The sequence below is a fragment of the Diabrotica virgifera genome, chromosome 6 (assembly GCF_917563875.1).
Source record: "Diabrotica virgifera virgifera chromosome 6, PGI_DIABVI_V3a".
NCBI classification, from domain to species: Eukaryota; Metazoa; Arthropoda; class Insecta; order Coleoptera; family Chrysomelidae; genus Diabrotica; species Diabrotica virgifera.
In genome coordinates, this window is record NC_065448.1 from 176248639 (window position 1) to 176272999 (window position 24361).

The window sequence follows — 24361 nt, forward strand, 5'->3', positions numbered from 1 at the left end:
AAATTACAGCCGTAATCTTGGAACGCGTTTTGGCTACCTGTTGATCGCTACTGTATCACCTTAACAAATCGAGATTAAAAAACTAGCCTACTTAATAGGGCTTTTCATTCACAGTCATTTGTTTCGAGCTTCTGTCAAATGTCGTATAATCCGTGTATATTAATATGATACACAGATTATACAACATATGACAGAAGCTCGAAACAAATGACAATCGATGAAAAGCCCTATAGCAACGATTTCAGCTGGACGTGTAGTGTGTCGGAAGAAAATAAAACGATTGTGACGTCACATTTTAGAATTTTGAGGTCGATTATCTCGAAGACGGTTAGAAATATCGAAATGCCGTTTTCAGATTTGGATTCAGAAGAAAAAACTACATAAGAATCCATCGATAAAACAGATCTGAGTATGGCAGGAGCGGCAACGCAATAACACACACACTTTTGCGAATTTATAAACGAAATGTTTTCGTTGAAAATGCAGTATTCAAGTCAGGTGAATTTAAAAAACAATTTGCACCTTTAAGTCGATTTTTCTCCACTTTCTGAAAAGTGTAGTTAGTGAGTTTTACCTCTAATAAGACGATATGCTAAAAAACAAACCAAATGTAACGTAACAAATAAAACAAACGATTCCTCAGCAGTCAGTTGAAGACTGACTTCTGACTTCATTTCACTCTTTCACTGCGTCCAGGATGCAGCGTCCCTCCACCATCCACCTTTAAAATCCACCCTCCAAGCGACCATCTAGCATCCTGCAGTGCGGCATCGGCTCAAGGGTGAGGGTGAAGAGTTTTTTAAGGATATTCTTGTATATTCTTCAAATGATTTTATTAATCAGATTTTTCTAATATTTCTAATCAGATTGATATATTGTTGATCTATTCTGGCATTTCGCCGTGACCAGACATCTCGTAACGCGACAGTTCGTAACCGGACAACTGGTAACGAACAATTCGTAACAGTGACAGTTCGTAACGGCGACAGTTCGTAACTATATAAATTTGTAACGGACAATTCGTAACGTCAAAATTGAATTATTCTGTTTATTTTTGTTAACGTGGAAACTAACACCCGTGTTGAGCTGCCCCCCCCCCACTTGCAAAAATTAAAAAACAAATAGCCCTGATTTATGAGCTATTTATGAGCTTTCATATTCCGCAAACTAAAAATTTTGAGCTCGTTCTACTGAGCAGGAATTTAATACTTTAGTGGGGGGACTGAGTCAGCCCCCCCCCCCCCCACTACTTAAAAATAGGAATATTGAATCGGTTTTTGCGGCAGAATTACGAGCTATTTATGAGCTCTTGAAATTATATAGTTTCGATTTTTGAATTCATCCCCTTCACCCCAAACAACCCTTTAATTGATTTAACTTAAGAGAAAAATACTGAGAAAACTTAAAATATATCGTATTGCGGATATAATTCCTATAGCTTATAAGAATACTTTCGAACCCCTTCGAAAGAAAACCATCCTATCTTCCCGGCTTAAGAGAAAGTTGTACTTAAATGCATTAAATTAATTATTTGGCGACTACATATCATTTAATAATTTATAAGCTTCCAAATTACGCGCATTTAGATCAGTAAATTGCAATTTATTTTGTATAGTGCAGTCACTGAAGGTAAAAATCAACGATTACCTTCAATTTCGGTGAACCTTCATCGATTTTCACGAAAATTGGTCAGTGGTTAGAGGATATGGTTCGGCTGTATTTTCGTTTTGCAACGAAATTGAGAATGGTTATTCATTTTTGATTTACATTTTTCTCTGTGTGGAGTATGAAGGAAACCATTCTCGTTGGAACTTTACCGCGCTGAGCAGATGGGACGTGAATTGTAAATTGTAGAATTCCCTCATCTTCCTTAGTCTCAGCATCCGTATGGCTTGCAAATTGTAGAAGCCTCGGATGTGTAACCAGAGAAGGTTCCCATTGTTTTCATTCTGGTGGTATGTAGAATAGCATTATGTTGTTTTATATGCCATTAGAGTGAAAACTTAGTCTTTTTGGTAGCAGTTGCCGCTCGGGCATCTATGCCATTTCGTTCGTTGCAATCCGGGACTGCACGCTGGCGTTTGTTTTGGTTGGATCAGGGAGAGCAGCATATGTGCCTCCTGATGAGAGACTAATAAGTTTCGAAACCGGTAGAGGTGCTTGCAGCACTCTCTGATTGGACTAGAATATGGTTCGGCTGTATTTTCGTTTTGCAACGAAATTGAGAATGGTTATTCATTTTTGATTTACATTTTTCTCTGTGTGGAGTATGAAGGGAACCATTCTCGTTGGAACTTTACCGCGCTGAGCAGATGGGACGTGAATTGTAAATTGTAGAATTCCCTCATCTTCCTTAGTCTCAGCATCCGTATGGCTTGCAAATTGTAGAAGCCTTGGAGGTGTAACCAGAGAAGGTTCCCATTGTTTTCATTCTGGTGGTATGTAGAATAGCATTATGTTGTTTTATATGCCATTAGAGTGAAAACTTAGTCTTTTTGGTAGCAGTTGCCGCTAGGGCATCTATGCCATTTCGTTCGTTGCAATCCGGGACTGCACGCTGGGGTTTGTTTTGGTTGGATCAGGGAGAGCAGCATATGTGCCTCCTGATGAGAGACTAATAAGTTTCGAAACCGGTAGAGGTGCTTGCAGCACTCTCTGATTGGACTAGAATATGGTTCGGCTGTATTTTCGTTTTGCAACGAAATTGAGAATGGTTATTCATTTTTGATTTACATTTTTCTCTGTGTGGAGTATGAAGGGAACCATTCTCGTTGGAACTTTACCGCGCTGAGCAGATGGGACGTGAATTGTAAATTGTAGAATTCCCTCATCTTCCTTAGTCTCAGCATCCGTATGGCTTGCAAATTGTAGAAGCCTTGGAGGTGTAACCAGAGAAGGTTCCCATTGTTTTCATTCTGGTGGTATGTAGAATAGCATTATGTTGTTTTATATGCCATTAGAGTGAAAACTTAGTCTTTTTGGTAGCAGTTGCCGCTAGGGCATCTATGCCATTTCGTTCGTTGCAATCCGGGACTGCACGCTGGGGTTTGTTTTGGTTGGATCAGGGAGAGCAGCATATGTGCCTCCTGATGAGAGACTAATAAGTTTCGAAACGGTAGAGGTGCTTGCAGCACTCTCTGATTGGACTAGAATATGGTTCGGCTGTATTTTCGTTTTGCAACGAAATTGAGAATGGTTATTCATTTTTGATTTACATTTTTCTCTGTGTGAAGTATGAAGGGAACCATTCTCGTTGGAACTTTACCGCGCTGAGCAGATGGGACGTGAATTGTAAATTGTAGAATTCCCTCGTCTTCCTTAGTCTCAGCATCCGTATGACTTGCAAATTGTAGAAGCCTCGGAGGTGTAACCAGAGAAGGTTCCCATTGTTTTCATTCTGGTGGTATGTAGAATAGCATTATGTTGTTTTATATGTCATTAGAGTGAAAACTTAGTCTTTTTTTATAAAAATAACAGTTATCCAAGAACATTCAAAAGCCATCTCTTTAACCTTTAACTACCCGCGCATCAAGTTATAACATAACTACACGCGTGGCGTACTTTATACGCCACAAGAAAATACACTTAAAAACAGCGGATTTGTTTATTTTTTTTTTTTTTAATACACTTAGTGTTTGTTATAAACCTTATTCGGCATCAGTGAATACTTGAAGTTCCTTCTCAGTAAGCCAATTGAAATTTATAACTGGAATCATGGAATAACTGGATTCCATGATAAGTAATATTACTAATAAAAAATTTTTTGAAATGTGATTTTTTACATGAGAAAAAGTATTGTTTATAAAGAAAAATATATTTTGTGCCATAATGACTAAAAAACAATTAAAATATGTACTCACATTACGACTTCTACCAATATAATCGTGGCGTATATTGTCCACCACCGGAAACAACAAATAATAAACTGTAAATTACGATCTTCCCAGAACGCCGATTATAACGAAACTAAAACCAAATTGTAAAGCACATTCCAGTGATAGGTTAGAGAGATAAACAAGGTCAAAAATTAAATTTTTAAATATATTTGCAGTAGAATTCTTATATCTAGCGTACAAAATACGCCAGCGCGTGTAGTTAAAGCTTAAATTAATGATGACATTTTCAAGTAGAATGACATTCTAGTAATGTTTACATATCCATCCAGTGTGAATTTTACTACACGTAATTTGCCGTGTAAAGACAGAAAAAGTAGGGATACCCGTAAAATATTTGCAAATTATGTACCGATGGCCTTAAACTGTATTATTACATTTTTAACACGTTTGTAGAAAAAAACTATTAAAATTTGTTAGAATATACAACAATAAAAGTAAGATGTTATTCTATAGTTGTTATGATTTACGTATTGACAGTATAGGCAGTTTTGATGTAATGTCAAGAAAAATATAAAAATGGAATGTCAGTCAAGTTCAAGTAAAAGTTTTTGTAGATATTGTCCTGTAATTGAGAATAAATAAATTATAATTGTTGATATATAAGACGTTTGTAGAAAAAATATTGTTATATACGTGTTCAAAAGTACATTTTTAAGGCACTCATGTGAATTGCAGAATTCGCTTCGCTCATTCTGCAAACTTTCACATGCGTGCCTTAAACGTGTACTTTTAACACTTATATCATAAATAAATATTATTATTATATGTACAGTAAGGTCTCGTTTTATGCGGTGGATACGTTCTACAGAAAAGCGCATATAAAAAAATCGCATAAAAAAAGACTTTACTCTTGCATTGAAAAAGTAGGGATACGTTCCGTAGGTTTCTAAAATCACATAAAATGTGGACGTTTGTCCACCAAAAATTGTATGTGTTTGATGTTTTTAGTAGCTCTTCTTAGAACCTCTTCTAATGAAACATAAAAACTTTATGACACTTAATTAAATGTTTCAATCCAGAAATCAAAATGCGCTGTTTATTATACTGCAACTTGAAATCAGCAACATTTTAAACTCTTAAATACTTAAACATTTAAATTTAATTTCAAAAGAATTACAGGTTATACCTTTCAATGCGAAACTCAGATTGATGTAGTAGCTACATGCTACAAGGAACAAGGGGAATACCCGAATTGCAAATCCTCAAATTAATGGCATCTGGATGGGAATAGTTAATATTAATTATACTAGTTACTAATAATAGAAATTGTTGGATGAAATACAAACCGCATAACTTCAAAATCGCATTAAAAAAATCCGCATAAAAAGAGACCTTACTGTATTCTGAAACACGAAATATTAAATTCCTTAAAAATGTTTATCCTAATACTGATTCGTTAAACTGATAAACATAGTTTCATTTATAATTGTAATAACATTTAGTTTCCACGTTAACAATTTGTATAGTTACGAACTGTCGCCGTTACGAACTGTCGCTGTTACGAATTGTTTGTTACCAGTTGTCCGGTTACGAACTGTCGCGTTACGAGATGTCATGAAACCCATTTCGCATGGCAGAAATAATAACTATAAGCACAGATTAACATAACACAGATGCGAAACACCGGCGATCATTCTTGTACCGACTTTTGGTAAGCTCCGCCCACTCTGAGTTACCAAGAGAGTATTTGATTTAGTATGTAGGCCCAAGCTTATTTTCAGTTCGAAAATAATCAAGCTGCGTTTAGATAGTATATGCGCTTTAGTGGTATTATTAGTATTTTTTCTATTCTACAAGTGTGAAATTTAAATAGTATTGCTATACTTATTTATAAAAATGGTTGGATAGAAGTGTATTTGTGAAGGGTGTTTATCTAAAATGGGTCAAGTAATATCGTTGTTTAGATTGCCTAAGGTAAGGTACATTTGTATTGTCATTAATAAATTGATTTAATTTCCAAATACTGATTAAGCGGTATATTACTTATATCATAATTATATAATATTAATTATATTAATGTTTGAACTTTATATTAAATGGTAATTCAAGCTCGGTGTGTTAGAAATAGTTGCTATAGTTTTTTTCCAAGTATTATTTTGATAAACGTGAAAAAAAATATTGGTACATATAACCTTTTACCAAAAGAAAGCTTGTAATATTATCTATTGCAAAATGCAATAATAGTATGCAGGGTGTTCCATTAAAAAATGAAAAAATTTTCTTCTTCTCTTGATCAGCAATTCTGCTTGTTCATTGGCGGATTGATACCTCTATGGAAGGTTATCACTCCATCTTTTGCGCGGTCCGCCGATACTTCTTTTACCGGTTGGTGATTTATCTCTTGCTACTTTGACCACACGTGTCTCCCAATTATACAATGTATGTTACATTGTCTTGTAATTTCTTCACTCCTCTTTCGATCTCTCAGCGTATTTCCAGTAATTCTTCTCAGTACTCTCATCTCTGCCCTTTCCAGTAGTCTTTGTGTTGTGGCTGTATCGGGTCTTGTTTCTGATGCATATGTCATTATTGGTCTTACACTGGCTTTATAAATTCTGATAAAATTTCGGATTGGCAAATAGTGATCAGTGATCACACTGTATGGCTACATGTCAAAGATATTAAATTATTTAAAAATAACACTGCAGTGGAAAAACTTTGGCATGTCATTTAAATTTTTGTTATCTTGGAAATCTAATCCACAACCCTTTAAATATTACAATTTTTCTCAATAATAGTGTAAATATTTCGAAAATTATTAACTTTATACCTATAAAACCTAATAGTCTTCATATTTTTTAAAAAATATATTCAAAAACGACTTATTATATAGGGTGTTTTGTTAAAAACACATTTAAATTATAGATGTCATTGATAGAAATTAGTTTTGTTATAAACATTTTTTGTGTATATCCCTTTGTTTAGCCGTAATCAAAGAAAACCAGAGGTTTGGCGCACCCTGTATGTTATCCATTTTGATCAATTTTCTTGCAAAAGTGGAGTTTCTAAAACTTTGTTTAAAGAGATGTCAAAAATATTTTTTGACCATCCATATCTTAACTTTTCAATATCGTACATTGTTAAACTATTTATCAGACTAAAAATTTTTATTCGTTGAAATGTACCAATAGAGACCTACGGCTGTTTGCCAATTTTCGAGTGAGACACGTGCAAGTTTAATCCGACGTCGTAAAAAAGTGTCTTGCTGAGAAACTGATGTAAATCAAAATTTCTTGTTAAGTACCTACCAATTTTGACATTTTCTTATCTACAGCTAGTTATAAAATCTCATATAAAATAATTTGTTGTGCATTATAAGCTAAAATTGTTTTTATTCTAACAGCCATTTTACTACATTCCCTTGTTTTATTAAGGATATACCTGGAACTTCCAAATTATTATATTAACTACTTTCTCTTGTTTTGTTAAGGCCATACCTGGAATTCCCAAATTACCTATTATACTTATTTTTTGTTCATTTCAAAGCTACTTTTTTATACTTTTTCAATTTACACAGAAATTTTTAACGACTGTCACTTTTATAACAGCCAGTTTACTTACACTTATTTTGCTAAGGACATAGGTACCTAGAATTCACAAATTACATATATTTATTTCCTGTTCACTTCAAAGCTACGTTTTATACTTTTTCGTTTAATACAGAAATTTATTAAATAACCACTATTTTGTTAAGTTTTGTTTGTCGTAATTTTTAGTGTAAATATAGTAAAAATATCAAATCAGGTGTAAGAGTAAGTATTATAGACCAAACAAACTATTTTGTAAGTTATCCATTGTATTGGTGCAAACACCGGCATAACAACGGTGCTTCTTAGTTTCAAGGTTACCAATTTCTGTACAGGCCTCATCGCATAGCTTTCGTATCTGTGTTATGTTAATCTGTGCTATAAGTAACTACATTTACAGTCACAGCAATAACAATGCAAAACATACTTTTTATGTTACAGGTATTTGAACATGTGGAACAAGACTTGGCAACATACATAGACAGACATCCAAATGGATTCAGTACAATACATATCAGAAATTTATGTAAAGAAATTCTAAGGGGCGTGGATTTTTTGCACAGCATTCGAGTCATCCATAGAGATCTGAAGCCTCAAAACTTGCTGGTCACCCATGATGGACACATCAAATTGGCAGACTTTGGTTTGGCCAAGATCTACGATTGTGAAATGCAGCTGACATCAGTAGTAAGTAAACTGTTTTAAATAGAATTTGAACATTTTAACTATCCGCTGTGAGCTCATAGGTAGAGGGGATACTGAAAATTTCGTGAGAGCCAGTAGTGACAAGTCAGTGAACTTCGGTTGAAAATGTCAAAGTGAATAATTTAAACCATTGAAATTAAAAACATTATTAGGAAAAAATATTAGTTGGCCAAAGTTGTGGCGTATATTTTTACTTTAAATATACTTACGTTTTAAATACTGAAATTTGGTTTTTTTAACATTGTTATAATATAATTTATCTATTAATTTAGCGCCATCTACACGATAATTATGAAAGTATCGGAAGTACGAAAGAAGGAAACTAATATTCGTAGTCAATATAACGTCAAAATGATAAGGAAGATCTTAAAAAAATACTTACTTACTTAATCCAGAACTCGTCAACCTTTCGGTGTGAGTTATTACGGAGTTAGGTTCTCCGTCGTTTTCTTCCACATTTCCTTCCATTTCCTTCTATCTATGGCCAATGCTTTTGTTTCCTCCCATTTTATTCCTCTTTTGTCGGCCGCTTCCCTCACTTCTTCTGTCCACGTCTTTGTCTTCCTCTCTTCTTTCTTCTCATATCTCTCGCGTCATATATTTGTCTTACTATTTTCTCTTCTCCTCTTCTCAGTACATGTCCGAGCCATCTAAGTTGTCCTTTTGTTGTTTAATCGTTGTTGTAACTGGGTGTATTTTCATATTTTCTCTAAAGGTTTGATTTCTAATTTTATCTTTCCTTGTTTTCCCCTCTATTGTTCTCAAAAATCTCATTTCTGTGCTTATTAGTCTATTCTTTTGCCTTTTTATTAATGCCCAAGATTTACAGGCATAGGTTAGAGTGGGTTTCGCAATCTTTTTTACTATTTCCGTTTTTATATTCTTGGTATTTCTATCTTTTTTAAAAAGTTACTCTTAATAATATTGTACAGCCTTACCAGTCTTTGCAATTCTTTCATTTATCTCATCTTCTAATTTTCCATCCCGGCTTACGATTACCCCCAAATACTTATATCTGTCTACCTGTTCAAGTTGCTTGCCATCTACTTCTATTTCATGCTTTCCTTTTTGTCTTCCAATTATCATTGTTTTTGATTTTTCTTTGTTTATTTTCATGTTTCGGATTTTTAGCTCTTCATACAATATGTTTATATTTTCTTGTAATTGTTTTTCTGACTCCCCAATGATCACCTGGTCGTCTGCGTAGCATAGTTCTGTTATTTGTATCATTCTCAACTTCCAATATCCTACATTATATTTTCTCTATTTGTCATCTTTTATTACGTCATCTAGTACTAGGTTAAAGAGTAGTGGACTCAGGATACAACCCTGTTTTAATCCAATGTTGCTGTCGAATACTTTTGATTTTTCATTTCTTGTCCTCACATAGCTTTTCGTTTTTTCGTATAAACTCTGGATGCATCCTATTAGATCTTGTTCAATTTTTCTCTTCTCTAGTATTTTCCAAATATCTTCTCTTTTAATTCTGTCGAAATCTTTTTCCATATCTATGAAATATACATGTATTTCTTTTTCTGTTTTAAGAGCTTTTTCTATTATTTTTCTTATTATGAAAATCTGATCGTTCGTCCCTCTTTCTTTTCTGAAACCTCTCTCCTCAAAGGTGTGTTCTAGTTTTTCTCTTAGCCTGTTTTCTAGTATACTAGCATAAAGTTTTCCTACTGTGCTGCCAAGTGTTATTCCTCTATAGTTTGAGCATTCTTTGCTATGTCCTTTTTTATGCAGTGGTGTTATAATGCTTATCTGCCAGTCTAGTGGTACTTTCTTTTCATTTTTAGCTTGGTTCATGATGTTTAGTAATTCTTGTTGTCTTTCTTCATTCATATATTTGACCATTTCTGCAGTTATATCGTCATGCCCCGGTGCTTTTCCCATTTTGATTTTGTTGATTGCATTTGTTAATTCTTTTTGTGTTATATTTCCTATCTGTTCCTGTTGCTCTTGTGGAATGTGTTTATTTTTGTTTTGTTTTATCTTATCTCCTTCTACTTGTTCCACTTCCAAGAGTTCTTCAAAGTATTCTCTCCACCTCTCCATAATCTTATTCTCTTCTGTAAGTATGGTTCCATTTTTATCCTTCACGTTTTTCAATGTATTTGGTTTTGGTTTTCTCATGCTCTTAAGTGTGTTACAGAACAATTTCTGGTTTTCACTTAAAAAAATAATCATAATAAATCATAAATTCTGTACTTACTGATATTAACCATCGATTACAATCTAATTACTTCTTTGCGTTGTCAATATTACACGATAAGAATTAAAAAATAAATAAGTGTGAAACATTTGTTTGCTGTTGTTTTGTTTTGCTATTGTATTTGTATTTGCTGTTTGTTTCACAATACTTTTCTCATTAAATTTCCAACTGAAGTTGCACTAGTAACCCGCTATTTGACGATACCAGCGAAGCTCCCAGCGATCAAAGGGATAAAGGTTCAAATTTAGATATGAGGCCATCTCAGATTTTGCCTTTTACAAAAATGGCGGGTATTCAAAATGGCGACTATACATATGTGACTAATAGCACGATAACTTTTGAACGAGACTTCAGATTTCAACCAAATTTGGTATATAGGTTCTTTTTTTGATGTATAAGATCGAGGTCGTGAACCGGAAGAATCGGTTTACCAGAAGTTGTGTTTTTCATGGTTTTTATGTAAAAATATGTTGTTTTTTTTTTTCAATTCTATCACCCTGTATGTATTAATTTTTTAAAGTTAATACTGCCATTAAAAAGAGCGTAAAAATATTTTTTAGGAAATATGTTGAACTTTTTAGTTATGTTAATTACCATTTAATAAATACATAACGTATCTTCACATGTACCTATGTGCGGCAGATTGGTGCAAATATAAAAATTATTGTGCATTTAATGGTAGAAGCATATAATTTGGACCACATATACTACACAAATAAAGGTTCAAATTTAGATATGAGGCCATCTCAGTTTCTGTTTTTTTATAAAAATGGCGGACATTCAAAATGGCGACTATACATATATGACTAATAGCACGATAACTTTTGAACGAGACGTCAGATTTCAACCAAATTTGGTATCTAGGTTCTTTTTTTTTTATGAATGAGATCGAGGTCTTGAACTGAAAGAATCGGTTTACCAGAAGTTGTGTTTTTACTGTTTTTTTTTTTTATCTAAAAATATGTTGTTTCTTTTTCAATTCTTTCACCCTGTATATATAAATTTTTCAAAAAGGTAATACCGCCATTGAAAAGAGTGTAAAAATATTTTTTAAGAAATATTTTGCATATTAATAAATGCATAACGTATGTTCACATGTACCTATGGGCGGCAGATTCATTTTGAATGCCCGCCACTTTTGTAAAAGACAAAATCTGAGATGGCCTCATATCTAAATTTGAATCATTGTATGTGTAATATGTGTCGTCCAAATTATATGCTTCTACCATTAAATGCACAATAATTCTTATACAGTGGAACCTCGATTATCCGTCAAGGCACCGGACCAAGGGTATGACGGATAATCGAAAAGACGGTTAACAGAACATTACAAAAAATTAAAAATTCACAGTAAAATTCATTACAAATTATACTTGTATGTTTTGTTTGACAATATAAGAGGGATTTTTGTTCCAACAATCGAATCAATTTTGTTTAAAATGTTCTGAAGTCTTTGTTTTACTGTTGCTTCATCTTTTGCAACGGCTGAATTTCTTAATGGCATAAGCTTATGCAATCTACTTTATTGGCTTCTTATCTTGTCGAGAATACCACTCGATGAACTATTGCATGTGCGATGCAGCTTCTCTAGCTTCTTAACGCAAATCTTTGTTACTTGCAATAGCATCATCAACATCCCACCGTCAAATTCCAAGTCTGTGTCAGCTTCTGAATCTGTTTCGTTCGCCTCTGTTGCCATTTCAACGATTTCATCATCTGTCAGCAATCGATAGCCGTTTGCGTCCTCATCACAAATTAACCATTCCTTTATCTCGTCTTTAGGCAACGAAAACAAAATAGTTGATTCAGCCATAACTTCATCTGTTACCGCACCACGCTCTTCTGTCATGGAAGCATTTTCATCTTCAGTTCATTCAGGCCATAATTTATTTCACGCTCTTTTTAGTATTACTTCGCTTATGTACGGACCCTGACGGTTAACAGACGTGACGGTTAATGGAGAGACGGATAATCGAGGTTCCCCTGTATTATTATTTGCACTAATCTGCCGCACATAGGTACGTACATGTGACGATACGTTACGCATTTATTAAATGGTAATTAATTCAGTGGAACCTCGATAACTCGGATTAATCGGGACCGCGGCCGATCCGAGTTATCGAAAATCCGGGTTAGCCGAAAAATATGGTAAAAATTAATAAAATACGGTATACTTACAGATAAACTCCGTTAGAATTGAAATAACATGAAATATATTTATAAATATGCACAGTACCTACACATCTAAATTACTAAAAACACCAAACACAAACGTAAGCAAACGGAAGCGAACAATACAAGACACACAATACAGTCACAAGGATGTTATGTTATTTAACCCGGCATTGGTCGCTAGGTCAATTGTTACGCCAGTGGTCGCGCGTGAGATTTTCTCTCACATATCCAAATTTTGCCTTTTTTTACAAAATAAAATTTTTAAAACAGCTTTTAAACTTTTTTTATTAACTAATAATAAGAAAAAAATAATATAACATAATATAGATAATAATATAATTAAAAAAAAAAGAAATAATCGGAATTAAACAAATATTAATCAATCTCCGTATCTTGATAATTTACGGCACAGCACACAAATATAACAAGAATGCTCTGGAAAAATTGATTGATGACAATAATTACAATTTTTTTTTACATTATTTCAGGTTTTAAGTGCCAAAATAAAATTAATTTTTATGTACAGTTCGTAACGCGGGTGGTCGCTTGATGAGAGAATGTCTCACTTGAAGCGCGCTGACTCAACAATTGGGTGATATTAGGTCAACTGAGTCACTATCTAAGCGGACGAGTCTATTAGATTGTCGAGGGAGGATAGTTAGGAGACTAGAAGGAACTACAGAGCGTATAATTTCCCAGAAAAAAAATTCTGTGAATTCCCAGAAAATCTCATATAGCGACCACTGGCGGGTTAAGAACAGTGAAAACTAAAGATCATTGTTTATAAAAGAATTTTTTAAATAGTCTTTATACACATTATCTCTCAAATATCATATTACATACATTTTTATTGTTGAAAAATTTGTCTGATAATTAACTATTTTGAGGGGAAATAAGCCACAATTTAAAAAAAAATAATTTTATTAACGTTTCGACGCCCAAATCGGGTCATTGTCAAAATACAAAATATTGAAAATCAAAATGTTTATCTGATGAAAATCGGTCCGGGTTAGCCGGACTTCCGGGTTATTGGAGGCCGACTTATCGGGGTTCCACTGTATAACTAAAGGGTTCAAAATATTTCTTAAAAAATATTTTTACGCTCTTTTCAACCCCGGTATTACCTTTTTGAAATATTAATATATACAGGGTGAAAGAATTGAAAAAATAAACAACATATTTTTACAAAAAAATCAGGAAAACACAACTTTTGGTAAACCGATTCTTCCGGTTCAAGAGATCGATCTTATACATAAAAAAAGAACCTATATACCAAATTTGGTTGAAATCGGACTTTTCGTTCAAAGGTTAGCGTGCTATTAGTCACATATATTTATAGTCACCATTTTGAATGCCCGTCTTTTTTGTAAAGGGCAAAATCTGAGATGGCCTCATATCTAAATTTGAACCTTTGTATGTGTAGTATATGTGGTGCAAATTATATGCTTCTACCATTAAATGCACAATAATTATTATACATATTTGCACGAATCTGCCGCACATACATAGGTATTATACATGGGAAGATAAGTTATGGTATTTATTACATGGTAACTAACATAACTGAAAAGTTCAAAATATTTCCTAAAAATATTTTTACGCATTTTTCAATGCTGGTATTACCTTTTTGAAAAATTAATATATACATGGTGAAATAATTGAAAAAAAAACAACATATTTTGACATAAAAAGTTAGGAACAACACAATTTCTGGTAAACCGATTCTTCCGGTTCAGGAGCTCGATCTTATACATCAAAAAAAGAACCCATGTACCAAATTTGGTTGAAGTCGGACTTTTCGTTTAAAAGTTATCGTGCTATTAGTCACATTTGTATGGTCGCCATTTTGAATGCCCGCCATTTTTGTAAAAGGTAAAATCTGGGATGGCCTCATATCTAAATTTGAACCTTTGTATGTGTAGTATATGTGGTCCAAATTATATGCTTCTACCATTAAATGAACAACAATTCTTATAATATTTGCACGAATCTGCCGCACTATAACAACAAATACCATTTTGAAGTCGCAATAGTCAAAATCGCAATCAAATACAAATGATAGGAAGTGATCAGTGTGACGTTTACAAACGTAACTAACATTTCAGAATGGAGGTGGTCAGAGCAACAGTGGTCTAACCCACCATCCACAATTTTGCCAAAACGCTCATATTACATGAAAGTTATCTCTTATTTAAGGTTTTTCAGATGCACAGTGACTCAAGCAACCAATGATTGAGCCACTCTGCATCTGAAAATACTTAAGAGTATTTTGAGATGCAGAGTAAATAAGAGATAAGTTTAAAATAAAAGCGTTTTGGTAAAATTGTGAGTTGTGGGTTAGGCAATTGTTGCCATGAGCGCCTCAGTTTCAGTTACGTGCTTACAATAAGCGAAATGAGGTGGCCAAATAGTGGTGCTTGTATTGTTGACAACCATATGGTATACCACTCAGGAAATGACGATGGTCAACATATATATGGGGTTGGAATAATCGTGTCTCCCCAATTACGTCAATATGTTACAAATGTTATACCTATTTCTGAAAGATTAATAATAATCCAACTGAATACTAGCCCCGTCAAATTAAATATATTACAAGTGTATGCCCCCACGAGCGATAAACCAGAAGAAGATCTAGAGCAATTCTATGAGTTGTTGATAAAGTCACTTAAGCGACTTAAAAAAGAAGATATAACTATCATTATGGGTGACTTCAATGCGAAAATTGGTAAAGGGAGAAGCGGTGAATTCATAGGTGATTTTGGTCTAGGACAGAGAAATGAAAGGGGAGACAGATTAAAACTGTTTGTAGAAGAAGAAGAATTTACAATACTAAACACATTCTTCAAACTACCACCAAGACGCTTGTACACCTGGGTCTCCCCGCAAGATCAACCAGGAAACGTAATACGGAATCAAATTGACTTCATAATGGTGAACAAGAGATTCCGTAATGGATGCCTATCGGTTAAGGGTTACCCCGGTGCTGACGTATCATCAGATCATGTTCCTGTTGTTGGTAAATTTAGGTTTAGATTCAAGAAGGTTGCAAAAAAGAACAGCAACAAAAAGTGCGATATGAGAATACTAAAAGATAAGAAAACAAAAGAGACAGTCGCACAGATTCTTTCAGAGAAGCTAATTAATATGGAGCAAACATATAATGCCGAAGAATCACTCCAAAATATATGTGAAACCTTTAACAACATCAGAGAAGAACATCTAATAGAAAAGAAAGAGATGAGAAAAAGTTGGATGAACGACAATATACTACAACTTATGGAAGAAAGAAGAAAATCAAAAAACAACAAAATAATGTACAACACGATTCAGAGACAAATAAGAACTGAAATAAGAAAGGCCAAAGAAAATTGGTTAAAATCACAGTGTGAAGAGATAGAGTCATTAGAGCAAAAACATGATACGTTTAACATGCATAAAAAGGTGAAACAAGCAGCTGGTCTTCAGAAATCCAACACAGCTAGCAAATTGCGAGACCAACAGGGGAATATCATCACAGACAGAAATCAAGAAATCTGCATATGGACAAAATACATACAGGAACTTTTTGATGATACTAGATCCGAACAACCTCCATCCTACATATGTGATGACCACTTACCAATCACATCAGGTGAAGTGGAAAGAGCAATATCACAACTAAAAGATGGCAAAGCTCCTGGACCTGACAATGCATATGCTGAACTCATAAAACTATTTGACACCGACGGTACTCAACGCCTAACCAAAATATTTAACGACATATATTTAAGCGGAGTAATACCAAAAGCATGGTTGAAGTCGACGTTTGTTGCTTTACCAAAGAAAACAAAGTCCGTATCCTGCAGTGATTTCCGAACCATCAGCTTAATGAGCCATATTTTAAAGCTATTTCTAAAAATTATACATCAAAGGATATATAGACTGTGCGAAGAAAAAATCAGCCGAACACAATTTGGTTTTCGAAATGCAGTGGGTACAAGAGAGGCTCTATTTAGTATACAAGTGCTATTTCAACGATGTAGAGACGTGAATTGCGATATTTATGCATGTTTCATTGATTACCATAAAGCGTTCGATACAGTAAAGCACGACAAGCTGATGGAGATATTAACCAATATTGGAATAAACACCTGTGATTTAAGGATTATCAGCAATCTGTACTGGAATCAAACATCATCTATCCGGACAGAGGCAGGAGAATCCGACGATATCAAAATCAAACGTGGGGTCCGTCAGGGATGTATACTATCCCCACTGCTGTTTAACATCTACTCTGAGGAAATCTTTCAAGAAGCATTGGATGATGTTGAAGCCGGAATTAGAATTAACGAAGAATGTATCAATAACATAAGATACGCAGACGACACTGTGGTATTCGCTGACAGTTCTGAAGCCCTACAGGAGTTAATGAGCAGAATCGCAGAAGTCAGTCAGAGATACGGACTTTCACTAAACACTAAGAAAACCAAATGTATGATGATCTCTAAGAATGAACAGCAATTTGGACGAATCAGTGTGAATGGTCAACAAATAGAAAGAGTAAAAAGATACACCTACCTTGGTACGAACGTCAATGAAAATTGGGACCATTCTATAGAAATCAAATGTAGGATAGAGAAAGCAAGATCTGCATTTCAAAAAATGGCAAAGTTGTTCAAATGTCATGATTTGTCGATACCCATAAAAGTCAGATTACTACGATGTTATATATTTCCTATACTGTTGTACGGAGTTGAGTCGTGGACTCTCAAAGACGCCACCTGCAAGAAAATTGAGGCTTTTGAGTTGTGGCTTTATCGTCGAATCCTGAAGATATCTTATACCGACCACATTACTAATGAGGGTGTTTTGCTGAGAATGAAAAAAGAAAAAGAGCTGTTAATCAAAATAAAAACAGCCAAAATCGAATACCTCGGTCACATCATGAGGAACAGTGAGAGATATGGACTGCTGCAACTGGTCTTGCAGGGAAAAGTAGAGGGAAAGCGAGGACCAGGAAGGCGAAGGATTTCCTGGCTGAAAAATCTACGAACGTAGTTCAACACAACCACTACAAATCTTTTCAGAGCAGCAGTGTGCAAAGTGCAGATTGCCATGATGGTCGCCAACATCCGAAACGGATAGGCACTACAAGAAGAAGAAGCTTACAATAAGGCCCGGCGCAAATTGAACCTAAGCCAGACACAACCTGCGCCGGCGGGACTGGTGACCCGTGCATTTATTTTTCTAGCGTGCCGCATATTGAACTCAACCCAACACAACCGTTGGCTATCGACGTGGCGAATAGAGACGGGCAAAATCAGTGAGGACATGTAACGGTTACTTTTGATACCGGTTCTCAGTGGTACTGAGTACAAATACTGAGTATTGTATTTCTGCACATAATACCTACATATTTAAAATAATCTCTCCCCTACAGCTCGGTCATGTCATAACTCATATTCCTCAATTTACTGCTCTGATCACAATCATTTACAATTACTGCAGGATCGCAATCATTTACAATTACTGCAGGTCATAATTCATAATACCTCCGCTACTGATCGTTCATAAAAAATAACACTATCTGCATATTTCGTTTTTAATTTTTAAGCATAAAAAATGTAATATCTAATAAACAAAAATTAGTAGGAAGTAGAAATAGGGGTAGGCCAAAACTTAGATGGAAAGATGGTGTAGATGAGGATGGGAGAAAAATAGGCGCAGCAAACTGGCAACGGTTGGCAATGGATAGGACCGACTGGCGTAATAGACTTGGGAAGGTCGAGGCTCTTTCATAGGCCTGTAGCACCATTGATGATGATGAATAAACAAAAATGTAATATGCCGACAAGTTAAATTTGAGGGTAATACGATATGTTTATCGATCACGGTTTTAAGTAACATGAATAATTTTTCACCTTATTTTTCTAATAATGTGATTTTGTAAAGGCATAACTTCGATTATTAATTTCGTATCGCCGCTTATTTAGTCTACCAAAAGTTATCAGAATTTGTAATGATACATCGATACGCCGAGCGCGCGTCGCCACTTGGAACCGAGCGATTCTCTCAAAGCGCGCAGATGCCCTCACTAAGTTCCACCTCTCCGAACCAACACCGGCAGAGGGATATTTAAGAGCACCGCAAGCGACGATCCGTCAGTCCTGAACGACCGTTCTGGGCTCCATAACCAGCCAAGCGAAGTGAGCGAGGCAGGCCGACCTGAGTCGCGACGTGCACCGTACTGACGTGATTCGCAAACTTAGGCAGGCCAACTCGAGACGCAAGGTGTACCGAAGTGGGGTAATTTGCGACTCGTATTTCAACGGAGGCAAGCGTAGTGAGCGAGTCCCCGATAAATATATATTTGAATATCGCCGTTAATTTTGTTCTTCTGTTACAGACGCCCATCCGGGGGAGGACTTCGCTGGGACGAAATAGAAAATTGAATTATTATTTTGACTTATTTTGTATATAATTTAGAATTAATAGATTTGCTTTATTTTCAACCTGTGTTTTACTGAGTCTGTCGTCCTAAAAGAACTACCACGTTACAAATTTGGCGCCCGAGCAAAAGTTAGAATATACGCAAGTAAACGTCGTTACTCGACGCCCGGATAATACCAAAAATGCCGACAGATAAAGACACAGACTCAGTATCAGGTGCCACGACGGGTACGTCATGGATAAATCGTCTTTCCAAAGAGGAATTACAGCGCGACGCCGAAAGGTGCGGATTGGATTCCAAAGGAACCGTCGACGAGTTAAGGTTAAGACTCAGAACCTTTTATAAGGATCACGGGGAAGCGACAGGAACAATCCCAAAAATGACAAAGAAAACGCAGTTTTCACTCGGGGTGTTGACTATGCTAATATTTTTATTTATCATAATAAATTGTACTTAGGTACCATCCGTATTCATTTCAGATAAGTCCATTTCGCAAACAAAAATAAGTAAAAATAAACATCTGACGGCGAGTCACGCGTCCCACGGCCCAAGAAAACTGTACATCGATGATAAAGTAAACTTTTTTCCACATCACTTTTATATAAAGAGCTAAAACAAATGAGTGTCCGATCTATTTATATACAGCAATCATTAATTTGGGTATTTTCCAATTCAAGTAAGTTAAAAATAAATCAACATCAAAAGTATACAAGGGCAACTCAACAACTTTTGGTTAAAGTACCATTTTTCAGCAAGACAATTACAAAACGATCACTATTTTATTATGGTCCAACTCTATTTAATTTATTGCCAAAAAATATAAAAACAATAATAAATTATAAACAGTTCAAAAGAACCATAAAAAATATGATATTAACTAAAACAATTGAATTCAACATTTTCTAAAAATTAATTTTCTAGCCAAACTGTCTTCTAGTAAATATAGTTGCGCCATGCCGATTAGGTCTTCTCTCCTCTCACTTTCAATTGTATTTTGTCAATCATAGAGTATGTAAATTATACCAGCCACAAGTACTTACTGTTTAAAATTGTACAATTAGATTGTACACCTTCAGGGATTAAGGTTACAATACAGGTATTAAGTTGCCTAGTGTGCTTTTTCCCTGAAGTGGGTGCATTATATTAAATATAATATTATTGTTAATTACAATGTACAAAATTCTTCTTTGGAAATAAATTGAATTGAAAAAAATTGAATCGATGATAAACGTTCCCAAGGGAGACCTGCGAACGAATGCACTGATAGTAGGATGCTCAAAACTGTCTACGCAGTTAGCCGGTGCAGGTTGTGTCTCGCTTAGGTTCAATTTGCTTGTTTCAATTGAAGAAGCTTGTATTTGCTTTTCTTTTAGCTCCTCCAGTTACTGATCTCATATCCACTGTTATGTATTGTCCACACCTTGCTTTTTCTCGAACTTCATCTTTTCTATTGTGTTACAAAACCATAATCCATTGAATGTAGTAACAAATTATTAAAATCTTGATTTTTAGGTGGTTACGCTATGGTACAGAGCGCCTGAAGTTTTACTGGGGCTGGCTTATGCTACACCAGTAGACGTTTGGTCCATTGGCTGTATTATCGTGGAACTGTATAATTTGAAACCACTTTTCTGTGGTACTTCCGATGGCGATCAACTCAGTAAAATATTTAGGTAAGTTTAAATGATTGATGGATTCGACCGTTACTTGATGGAAGTTCATTTTATCTCACAATAAAACACTGAAAACTTTTGTTTTCTATGCTTCCACAAAATTTATTATTTACAACTATGTGACTACAGCTGTTTCGGCAGAGTACCTTTCTCAAGTGATATAATTTACAGTGTGTTTGCCTTTTTAAGTCTCTAACCGAAGAGGTTGAGGAGTGGGGAACTGTTTGTCTCGAGTTGGTCATTCAGAATTATATCTGTATTTTTCAGTTTATTAATTTCCATAGATTCTAAAAAAGATAGCTTAAGGCCTTTATTTTGGATATGCAGAATTTGAAACTCTTCATTGAAAGAATGACTATGATCTAGAAGGTGAAGTGCGTATGTAGAAGTGTCTGTTTTTCTATTGTTGAAAGCCCTTTTGTGTTCTGCTATCCGTTTGTCAATAGTTCTGCCAGTTTGACCGATGTACGTTTTCGGACAGTCACCACAAGTTTGTTTGTACACACCACTCTGTAGTTGCTTTCTCTTTCGGCTTTTATTGTTCTTAATATATTTGCTTAAGTTGTTGTTAGTTCTGAAAGCTGGTATTATTCCTTTCTTTTTTATGCATCTGGCTATTTTTGTTGTTATCTTGCCAGTATATGTGAACCCAGTACCTTCTGCTCTCTCACATATACTGGCAAGATAACAACAAAAATAGCCAGATGCATAAAAAAGAAAGGAATAATACCAGCTTTCAGAACTAACAACAACTTAAGCAAATATATTAAGAACAATAAAAGCCGAAAGAGAAAGCAACTACAGAGTGTTGTGTACAAACTAACTTGTGTTGACTGTCCGAAAACGTACATCGGTCAAACTGGCAGAACTTTTGACAAACGGATAGCAGAACACAAAAGGGCTTTCAACAATAGCAAAACAGACACTTCTACATACGCACTTCACCTTGTAGATCATAATCATTCTTTCAATGAAGAGTTTCAAATTCTGCATATCCAAAATAAAGGTCTTAAGCTATCTTTTTTAGAATATATGGCAATTAATAAACTGAAAAATACAGATATAATTAAAAATGAATAACCATTTTCAATTTCGTTGCAAAACGAAAACACAGCCGAACCATATTCTAGTCCAATCAGAGAGTGCTGCAAGCACCCCTACCGGTTTCGAAACTTATTAGTCTCTCATCAGGAGGCACATATGCTGCTCTCCCTGATCCAACCAAAACAAACCCCAGCGTGCAGTCCCGGATTGCAACGAACGAAATGGCATAGATGCCCTAGCGGCAACTGCTAGCAAAAAGACTACGTTTTCACTCTAATGGCATATAAAACAACATAATGCTATTCTACATCCCACCAGAATGAAAACAATGGGAACCTTCTCTGGTTACACCTCCGAGGCTTCTACAATTTGCAAGCCATACGGATGCTGAGACTAAGGAAGATGAGGGAATTCTACAATTTACAATTCACGTCCCATCTGCTCAGCGCGGTAAAGTTCCAACGAGAATGGTTCCCTTCATACTCCACACAGAGTAAATGTAAATCAAAAATGAATAACCATTTTCAATTTCGTTGCAAAACGAAAACACAGCCGAACCATATTCTAGTCCAATCAGAGAGTGCTGCAAGCACCCCTACCGGTTTCGAAACTTATTAGTCTCTCATCAGGAGGCACATATGCTGCTCTCCCTAATCCAACCAAAACAAACCCCAGCGTGCAGTCCCGGATTGCAACGAACGAAATGGCATAGATGCCCTAGCGGCAACTGCTAGCAAAAAGACTAAGTTTTCACTCTAATGGCATATAAAACAACATAATGCTATTCTGCATCCCACCAGAATGAAAACAATGGGAACCTTCTCTGGTTACACCTCCGAGGCTTCTACAATTTGCAAGCCATACGGATGCTGAGACTAAGGAAGATGAGGGAATTCTACAATTTACAATTCACGTACCATTCGTTTTGCAACGAAATTGAAAATGGTTATTCATTTTTGATTTACATTTACTCTGTGTGGAGTATGAAGGGAACCATTCTCGTTGGAACTTTACCGCGCTGAGCAGATGGGACGTGAATTGTAAATTGTAGAATTCCCTCATCTTCCTTAGTCTCAGCATCCGTATGGCTTGCAAATTGTAGAAGCCTCGGAGGTGTAACCAGAGATGGTTCCCATTGTTTTCATTCTGGTGGGATGTAGAATAGCATTATGTTGTTTGATATGCCATTAGAGTGAAAACTTAGTCTTTTTACAGATATAATTCTGAATGACCAACTCGAGACAAACAGTTCCCCACTCCTCAACCTCTTCAGTAAGAGACTTAAAAAGGCAAACACATTGTAAATTATATCACTTGAGAAAGGCACTCTGCCGAAACAGCTGTAGTCACATAGTTGTAAATAATAAATTTTGTGGAAGCATAGAAAACAAAAGTTTTCAGTGTTTTATTGTGAGAAGTTTAAATGATGCTATGAGATGCAAAGTGGCCTAAGCCACAAATTTACCAAAACGCTGAAAAAATATATCAGAATTCTATATTTTTCTGCAAAGAATTACAATATAACCTCCAACATTAACTGTGTAATTCAATTAAAAATTAAAAAACAGCTTATGTTTCATTTCGGTTCAGAGGTGATGTACCATCCCCATACATACGTTTCTGTCTCTCGAGACGTCTTCAGTGGGGCTACATGAACACTTCTGAATCGAAACGAAACCAAGCTGCCTATTTATAGAAAGCCTGCCTATTTATATTATATATTTATACAGGGTGTTCCATAGGGAAACGGAAATACTTTAATTGTGAATAGAGGTCACCGAGGCGGTTCTAGGTATTCTTTGCGTCACTATATAAGAAATTTGGCCTGACGCTGGTGGGTTGTCCCTACCGGTTTAGTATCATAATAACAAACAACAAACCGTCCAGCATTGGGACTACGTGCATTATCGCCTGAGTCGATCGTATTCTAAGGAATATAGACGGTTCTAGAAGAGACCACACTAAACGTGACTAAACTCAACACGGACGTTTGCATAGGTATATATTAACATAGAGTGAGCCTTCACTCCGCGCGTCCTGACGACAATATCTCTTCGACTGGTTTGCGCTATCTCTTTCTAGCACATTGTACCGAGAAACTAAGATGACATTAAGGTGTGAATATAGGCACGGAAGAGGAGGACAACTGTCTTAGCTTAATATGCGTAAGAGTGAAACAGCACTAATCCAAAGAAAAAAGATGGCGTCGTCACTTCGCTTTGAATGATACTCTCTCTATGTCAATTTACCTCTATGGACGTTTGCTGTGATTGGCAGTCATCGTCATCGGATTTTGACGCCATGCTTCGCTTCGGTATGTTCCGATCTGTCTGCTCCGAATGCAGCCTATGGTAAATCTTTTCTGTTATCTTTGTTTGCAACACATTTTAAAGAAAGAAAATATTATTCTAGGGTTTTTAATTCTTTGGGTTGCCAGTTTAATCCTCGCCAGGGTTGCCAATTTAGTAGATTTTCTACTAGATCTAGTAGAATTTCTTGTGATTTAGTGGGAAAATTTTAAATCTAGTAGATTTTAGAATCTGGTAGAAAATATAGTAGATTTTAGTAGGTTTTGGTTGTAAGAAAGGAATCTTTTATTTTGACAAATGACAATGACATTAAATATTTTTATTTTTGTAAAAAATTATAAAAATAACCTCTAAAATGTGCTAAAATTTCCTCTAGCCGCTCCT

The 24361-nt window shown here is 35.3% G+C and overlaps 1 protein-coding gene and 1 long non-coding RNA gene across 2 annotated transcripts in view; both read left to right on the forward strand.

Moving 5' to 3' along the window:
* The window catches only part of LOC114328612 (cyclin-dependent kinase 4), a 109747-nt gene that overhangs the window by 61490 nt on the left and 23896 nt on the right, over positions 1-24361 (forward strand). Inside the window, exons 4-5 of the mRNA XM_028277503.2 lie at positions 7865-8110; positions 20464-20624. Of these exons, the coding sequence (XP_028133304.1) occupies positions 7865-8110; positions 20464-20624 (407 nt within the window). The remainder of the gene's footprint in view (positions 1-7864; positions 8111-20463; positions 20625-24361) is intronic.
* LOC114328614 (uncharacterized) lies at positions 18614-19012 on the forward strand. Its single transcript, XR_003652199.2, has 2 exons — positions 18614-18843; positions 18907-19012. It is a non-coding gene; the product is annotated as an uncharacterized LOC114328614 (long non-coding RNA).